The sequence below is a fragment of the Sebastes fasciatus genome, chromosome 23 (assembly GCF_043250625.1).
Source record: "Sebastes fasciatus isolate fSebFas1 chromosome 23, fSebFas1.pri, whole genome shotgun sequence".
NCBI classification, from domain to species: Eukaryota; Metazoa; Chordata; class Actinopteri; order Perciformes; family Sebastidae; genus Sebastes; species Sebastes fasciatus.
Genome location: NC_133817.1, coordinates 13309319 through 13317762, shown reverse-complemented (window position 1 = coordinate 13317762; position 8444 = coordinate 13309319). Strand labels below are relative to the sequence as shown.

The window sequence follows — 8444 nt, the reverse complement described above, 5'->3', positions numbered from 1 at the left end:
TACAGTACTCTCTCACATGTTTTAAAAACAGATTTTGGAAGATTGCATGGATAGTAAATGTAGTAAATGTAAAAAAAATTGATTAAAGTGCCAAATGATAAATATCTGATTTAGCCTCTATTGGCACGGGGAACAATAATAATGGCTTGACATCTAATAAATGATGATAAACCAAGGTATTAAACCAGAACTACAGCTGAAATTAATTCATCAATTGTCAGAAAATTCATCAGCAACCACTTTGAGAACAGTTTATTTGTTTTTTCATGCCAAAAGCCCAACATTTCCTGGTTTCAGCTTCTCAAATGTGAGGATTTTCTGCTTTTCTCTGATTTATATCATTGTAAAAAAAGAGTATCTTTGGGTTTTAGACTGTTGGTCAGATAAAACAAAGACATTTGAAGAGGTCACCTGTAGCGTGGTGGGTATTTTTCACCATTTTCTGACATTTAATAGATTGCAAATACAGGAAAATAATGAAAATAATCATTACTTGCAGCCCTCATCATGACACATACCTTGCCTAGGTTTTGTCTTCACCACTGAGATCAATGAATTGGTTATTTTCTTTCTTGCCAAGCAGCAAAACGCTGGTCTTAAAGTTATTTTTTCAAGACAAAAATGATTTTAACCACATCTGCAAAGCCACTGAATATCTTATACGAATTAAAATCTGGTTGAGTTAGCGTCAGCATCCTTAGATTTACAGCAGATTATTAGCATAAGGGTCAAAGGCCAAGCAGCTTCCACTTGTCACCCTCATATAACCACTGGCATGTTAACGTCTCCCCACAGCAGACAGCAAACAGCAAAAAACCCAACCGTCACCTCTGACCCCTCGTCCCCTAAAAGTCGCCCCTCTTTCCCGCTATTGATCCTTCAGATTCCTCTGACTTTGAGGGTACGTGTGACAATCCTCTTCCAGATAGGACTCATTACCTGTGAGTGAAAACTCTCCATACAGAGAGTGGGACACTATCGTTAAAGTCATCTGCGGTTCAAAGGTTGCAACCATTTCTTCTGGACTGCCTCAGTCCGTACAGAGAGGCAGGTGTAGCGTCGACTGGATGCATGCAGGAACTCAGCTCTGACATATAAAGGAGGCTGCAGGTAAGCAACACTCATAAATCAAGCTGCGCATATCTGAAACTTCTCATATTTGTTATTCTAATGCTTTGTAACCTTTGTTTTGTTGGTTGGACATTGGATGTACTTCCCCCACTACTGTATATTTAAAGATAATTGCAAAATCATCAATCTTTTTGTTTCTTTTCCAATATGTGGGCAAGTATTGAAGTGGTCCCTTTGACTCAAACTGAGCTTTCACATTTGATGAAGGTGACAAAATACAGAAATGTCTATAAAAGCATTGTCATTACATTAAAAAGACTAAGAAGGATACATTTCCTGTTTTATTTGGGCTTTATGTTCCTTTGACAGATTTTTATTTATTTTCCTAAATCATTTTTTGTGTGTGCAATGCAGGGAATGTCAAACTAGTAATGGGTATATTAATAAATATCTCAAATGTAAAATTTTCCTAAATTATTTGTTGTTGCTATTATGGTGCATTTAAGGGGATATCAATCAGACTAATGTTTTATTCATTTTAACAGTGGCTTTTATCTGTTTTTGCAAATTAACTCTTCATATGTTTGACATTACTCATGTTTTTTTGTTTTATTATGAGCAAACTATTATAAAAATCCAACAACAGAAATCCAAATAGACTTATTTGGGATTTAGGAGGGGTAGTACTGTCCACTCCAATCACAGATATAAAGCATATGAACTGTATTTAACCCTGTTTTTACAGCAGTAATGCATCATTTTCTGTAGTGGAATTCTGAAACAACGTTGTCAAGTCAATTTGAAATCATGTTTATAAGCAATTCTCATACAAATTATGAAGTATTAAGCTGATATCATGTTAAGCAGTCAAGCTGTTACAGGGCCAGAAACAGAACTGATTGAAAAAAATAATCCAAAATGATTTGAAGGATAACTTTCTTTCTCGAAAATGTTGTCCTTTATGAAGCTCATTCATATTCTATTCTCATATTTTCCCCATGCTTTTCAACAGATAACATGGAAGTGCTCACACTGCTGCTCATGCTCCTCACAGTTTCTGGATATTCATACGTGTTGCAACCCAGTAAGTATAAAATTAATATATAACATTAAGCCTACTTAACATTTCCAGCAAAGCTATAATCTCTCACTAATTATCACGGTCTTAAGTCATAAACACCTCCATGCTAATTAGTCTATGAGCCTTTCAAGGGGAGCTGTTGTAAAGCTGATATTCCACTTGTTTGCAACTTCATTTAGTTTTTTTGCATTAAGAAAAACTTGTATTTTTGCAGAATTTGTGAGTGATACCTAAGTGGTTGTTCTCTGTTTTGTAGGACTGACAGTCACCCAGATATCTGGACTGGACCGAGACCAGCAGTCTGAGATGAGGAGTGAGCAGCCTGGAGATGTTTTCATATCAATGGAGGAGAAAGAAAAGAGAAGAAACCCAGAGGAGGAACAGAGGAGTGAAGGACTGACTCCAGAGACAAACCCGGAGAAGGAGACGAGGATGTCTCCTCCTGAGACGTTTGACAAGACAGATGAGGAATTTAAGAAAAGTTATCACATGGATAAACTGACGCAAGAAGAAGTGGAAGAGGAACGAGAGAGCAGGCTGGTTGCTGGGATTAATCTCCACGAGGAGACTGGAGGGGAAAAGACTGTAAATCAAGAAAATGTGGAAGAGAAAGGAGGAAATGGAGAGAAGGAAGATCACGTGGTAATTAGCGATCTCACACCTCCTTTTTCCTCTCATCAACTGGGGGGAGAATTAGTGATTCCTGCTACAATTCAAATTATCACTGAGTCTCAAAATCCTCTTAGTTCTCCTCCTCCTGTTCATTATCATAATGTCCCTCAATCACAAGTCTCCTCTCACCCTCCCACTCCTAGTCTTTCCAGTCCCACTACGATCAACCACATCCCAGTCTCAACAGTGCTTCCTGGCGAGGCGAGGTCCGTCTTGCTGCTTGAGGATCTCCTCACTGAGGTGTTGCAGAGTCATCCCGAGCAGAATGAACTGGAAGCAAAGACTAGCTCAGAGGATGTGATGGTCAAACATATACTGTTTAAACCTGCACGGCAGGACCTGCAAACCACCGTCGTTCAGCCAGAATACATCCCCGAGGTGGGAGCAGCAACGCCAAAACCCAAAGAAGCAATAACCAAAGATTCAAACGAGTTAAATCGTACGCCCAAATCAAATGAAAATAATCCCACGGCGGAGCTTAAACCAAACATGACTCGACCCAAAACAGTTAAACTGATGGAAAATGACACCAAACTTTCAGCGAGGCAAAATCCTCCTCAACCGCAGCTGACCAAACCTTCGGCCAGACCGCGGCTGACATCGACTGCCAAAACGTCTTCAAATAGGTCACCGAAAATCAACAGAAGCAGTAAAAATAACACGATTAAGAAGGAAAAGAAAAGGAAAAAGAACAATAAAACCCAAAAACCACCAGAGAAGAAGAAGGTCATCACGCCAACGCACTTTCCTTACTTTAAGAATGACTACTGTCCTCCTGAGTGTGCGTGCTATGGAAGGTAATTATCAGACTTAATTAATTTAAACATATTCCAATAAATGTCGATACTAAGCTACATTATATAAGGACCAGTTTGTAGCATTTCGGGGAATCTATTGGCAGATATGGAATATAATATGAAATATAATGTGTTGTTTTCCAGAGTGGTCCAGTGCTCAGACAAAGGCGTGGACAAGGTGCCGTACGGTATTCCCTATAACGCCCGCTACATCCTCCTCATGAACAACCACATCGACAGCATCCAGCTGGACCTGCTCAACGGTTACGTCTCCATGGAGTTCCTCGTGTTGAGCAACAATCGTCTCACTGATGGTTCCATAGAGGGGTCCTTTGAGGGGGTGCCGGCTCTGAAGCGCCTCTACCTGGATAGGAACCTCCTGGTCAGTGTGCCGACTGATCTTCCAGTGTCTCTGGAGGAGCTTCGTTTGGACGATAACCGGCTGAGTGTGATGTCCGAGGCGGCCTGGGCCCGCTGCCCCGGCCTCCTGGTTCTGAGCCTCCGCAACAACAGCCTGGGGAACGGATCTGAATCTCTTCCCGACGCCATGCTCTCTCCTTTGGGCAACCTGCGCACTCTGAATCTGGATCACAACCAGTTAACGTCGGTCCCTCTGGGTTTACCCTTGTCCATCAAGGAGCTCTACCTCAAAGGGAACCTCATTAGACAGTTCCGCGGGGGAGCATTCAACGGCATATCAGAGCTGGTGGTGTTAGATTTGAGTTCAAACAGACTGACAAACAAGGGTCTTCCGAGGGAGTCCCTTCTCAACGCAACTCACTTGGAAAGCCTCAACTTAGAGGGGAACAGGCTAAAACAAGTGCCGCGACACCTCCCCCGCTCGCTCAAAACTCTAAATCTGGAGGGCAACCTCATATCGTCCATAAAGAAAGCAGCTTTTGGCGCATTAAAAAACCTGGAACACTTGGGTTTAGCAAGAAATAAAATCGTCAAAGTGGCACCGGGGGCGTTCAGGACGTTGCCCGTCCTGCACCAGTTAGACATGTGCCACAACGCCTTGCGCCAGATGCCCAGACAGCTGCCGGAGGCCTTGCACTCGGTAGCGCTCAACCACAACAAGATCCAATCGGTGCCTCGTGACGCTTTCTGCTGGGGCAATAAGAGTCTCAGCGGGCTTGTACGAGTGCAGCTGGACCACAATTTAATCGATATGGGGAAGTTGGATGCGCCTGCTTTCAGGTGCTTACGGGGGTTCCAGGTGGTGCACTTCTACTGAACAATCTAGGACTATTTACGCACAGACATTGTGCATTTTTATGGTACTTTGTAACCCTGATCCAAGACCTGTGGTGAAACCAACCATCAAGTAAAAAATATATTGTGTGTGAGATTCTATTTATTGTGTACAACCCACCCACGCCTCACTGTTTGGCTGATTTTATGACGTAAATTATCTTCCCACAGACTGTTTTTCCCAACATGCCTTTAGGGTCGGAGAACAATGGATTACATAAAGAGTCTAACCAGGATATCAGTCAATCAACCAAACTTATGTCATCTGGTTTGGGACCTTACTGGTGGTTTTCTTGTGACCATTTTCCAAAGCAGAACCATTTCGGTTTGGTTTCCATTCATTGAAGCAATATGTGTTGCTTGCAATGAGACACATCAGCATCTTTATTTTATAGGTTTAATTCATGGAGGTACATTGGAGTAGTCAAGCATCTATGTTTCATTTGACAGAAAATGTAATTGAGAGTTGTTATAATATGACATGGATAATGTGAAAAGTTCGATGAGTTTGGTCCTTTTTTCCATCATAAATTGCAAGAGTATACATGTTGATGTGAGAGATTCTCTCTCTCAGGTGCATTTAAAGTATCTGCCAGGTGAATTTGATTCTGCAGGGAAATGAATAAATTAGGAAATAAATCTGAAAACTTGCTAAAATTGCATTTTTTTGTGGGGTGGAGTGGGGGTTGTTTGTTCAAGTAAGCTACATCTACTGTATACACATTTACATGGTGTAAATATTGTAAAATTGGTGTGAATTCACTGAAGTTCCTTATAACTTATACAGATATACAAACAAGCTCAGCTGGTTCTTACAAAGATTTTTTGTTGTTTAAGTTAATTTTATTTTGGTCGATTTAAACTTCAAATACTCAAATACACATACAAAAAAATATATAAAAAAACAAAGGGTCATTACTTTTAAAATAGTAAAAAAAAAAGAATAGCAAGTTTATGCTGACCGGAAATGTGTGGGCTGAAGCTTTAGCCTGTTATACCTCCCTCCTTTTTTACATTCATTGTTCTGTACATTTCTCATTCAAATTATACACAAAAAAAATGAAGAAAACAGTTGTAAACCTGCTTTTCTCTTGTTTTGCTTGAAAAATACACTTTTGTATTTTTCTTTTGTCTTTTATTTTTGGACTTTTTGGGGCTATTAAAGGCCTCTCCACTTTGGATTTCCTTGTGAGCTCATTAATTGCAGTCACCCCTATTCTCCCCTGTATATGTGACTTGACGTTTGGTTAATAGTGTACATATTGTGAACTTGATGTGGATGAAATAAAGTTCTCTATGTAGAAACGAGCTCTGCTGGTTGTTACATTGCAAAAGCAACAGACACTCATCTCACTCATCTGAGTGGCATGATGATTCGATTCTGTGTCAAAGCTTCTCCCAGAAAGAAAAAGAAAGTGTCTAAAAGATGGCTGCTGTTGCTACAGAGAAGTGTATTGGGCATTTTTAGTTTTGCCATGAATCAAAGTCTGTGGTTCAGAGTGGGGGTTTTAGAAAAAAAGGAGAAAAGTGCTTCTTTGAACATCGAAAGAACCACAAACTACAACAAATGTTTGTCTGAAAATCATTTGCCCAACATATCCTACTGAATTCATGTCAAAATGAAACCCACATTTGCTGTTGGAGCTTTTCCTCAACATGGGTTTTATTTGAGTTTTCCATTTGTTTGTGCTATCAATCCTTGGCTGAACAGTTGACAGTTTAAAGCTCCAAACTCCGTTTCCCATGCTGATAACTGGCACAAATGTTCCACTGTAGAACATTTTCACCATTTTCCATAAACTAATCAAGTCAAGGTTGTTTTTGTTGTTGCACCGTGTTTGTGCAGCGATGACTCCCTGGAGGATTCACATGAGAACAAGAATATCATTAACTTGTTAAATGAAGGAACGGCAGTGTGAAACAAACAATATCACATAAAATGCACCTGAAATGTGTCTTAAATCCAGTCAATCTTGCAACTTAAACAACTTTCTATAAATCTGCAAGATAAAATGTATGATACAGAAGTATAAAGATCAATAAAAAAGAGGTATATGAAATTATGTGATTGCTTATTTCATGAATAATCAAGTAAAATTAGATGTGCAAGGAAGATTTTGTGTTTATTTGGATCATATACCTGTGTTGGGTCTCTGCAAACATGCCAATATAAAAGACTACACTCATGAAATGTAAATGTGCTGTTAACAGAATATCCACTAGATGGCAATAATGTATAAGAAAATAGTTTTGATGCTTTTTTTTTTTTTAAAGCTTGTAAAATGAGATACAGAAAATATCAGGAGCTTGAAATTGGCTCTTCTCCAGTTGCACAAATAAGAAATTGTTGCAATTAAAATGCATATGCTTCAGGAAGTTTATCTTGTGGGAAGGAGAAATGGTATATTTAAAACGCTCACAACACCAGACTGGAAACACACACACACAGGCGTGAGTCAGAAGAGTTTCACAAAGAAGCGAAAGACGTTTGTTGGACTTATTTTGCAATAACGTGAGAGTATTCGACTTGACCGCGAGCCTGGAAAATAATATACGTAAGAAAAGTGAAGAAGCAGAAGGGAGGCGAAAAAATGCATTAGCCCACGTGGAGGTGCTTTTCTCTCTCTCTTTTTTCCCTTCTCTAATAAGTTCACTCAGCGACGTGGCACTGCACCCATAGGGCCTGGGAAAGAGGAGCAGGAGGAGGGGGACGAGAGGGAGGGCTAGGAGGAGGAGGAGGGAGTGAAGAAGAGGAGGGGAGGGCTTTTTGAAGGATGCATCCAGGCTCTGCTGGCTCAGCGCGTGTCCAGAAGGGAGCTCACCAGCACCTCCCTACGGTCCAGCAGGACCCTGACCCCGTATCACAACACCACATGTCTACCTGGAAACCCTCCTCCTCCCTCCTCCTCCTCTTTGTGTCTCCTTCTTCTCTTTGGCTCTCTTTTTTTCCCTCTTTCTGCTTTTCCCTCTCTATCACATCAGATTGTGTGTCCGTTCACAGTCGTCTGGTGTTTGTGCGTGGGAGTCACGTAGACGTAATGATCATGTGAACTGCTCCCTTGATGGAGTTTTGAACTCATTTAAGCAGTTTGGCAGATGGTGAAATTTATTTGTGTACCTTTTTAGTGTATCCTGTGCTGGATTCAGTCTCATGTTTAAGCTGTAATAGTAGTAGTAGTGGAAGTGTGTTGTATCACTTATCTGCCAGTTACCTGTATTACTCTTATGTACACTTTTATTCTCTCTGGGTCTTTCATTTTTTTGCCTGAAATGATAAAAAACTTTACTTTTCTCTGATTCTTTTTCACTCAGATACGACTTATAAGGCAGCGCGATCACATATAATCCTCGAGCCAAAACCACAACGCTATTAATCAACCATCACTCGTCTTCTTGGGAGGAGATCTTCGGAGTGCATGAAGTGGTAATGCTGGAACATCATGCCTCTCTGTGGCTTGTTTCTTTGCCTGACTGTACAAAGAGTCCTGCTGTTTTTTCATTGCTTTCCAAACTAACTACTATTAAAAGTAATATATCCCTTACAAAAAATAAGTTCAATTGTGCTATTA

At 40.4% G+C, this 8444-nt stretch overlaps 1 protein-coding gene across 1 annotated transcript; it reads left to right on the top strand.

The window, feature by feature from the left end:
* The first annotated feature begins 264 nt into the window (after window positions 1–264).
* Window positions 265–6194, top strand: LOC141761787 (uncharacterized). Its single transcript, XM_074625403.1, has 3 exons — window positions 265–2155; window positions 2409–3621; window positions 3766–6194. The coding sequence occupies exons 1-3, from the start codon at window positions 2089–2091 to the stop codon at window positions 4856–4858; spliced, it is 2373 nt and encodes a 790-aa protein (XP_074481504.1). The 5' UTR covers window positions 265–2088; the 3' UTR covers window positions 4859–6194.
* The last annotated feature ends 2250 nt before the right edge of the window (window positions 6195–8444 follow it).

Bases quoted from the DNA above. Each gene is read 5' to 3' on its own strand.
- LOC141761787 (XM_074625403.1), top strand. From the start codon at position 2,089: ATGGAAGTGCTCACACTGCTGCTCATGCTCCTCACAGTTTCTGGATAT. The intron at 2,156-2,408 runs GTAAGTATAAAA...TCTGTTTTGTAG, and splicing joins TTCATACGTGTTGCAACCCA to GACTGACAGTCACCCAGATA. The intron at 3,622-3,765 runs GTAATTATCAGA...GTTGTTTTCCAG, and splicing joins GAGTGTGCGTGCTATGGAAG to AGTGGTCCAGTGCTCAGACA.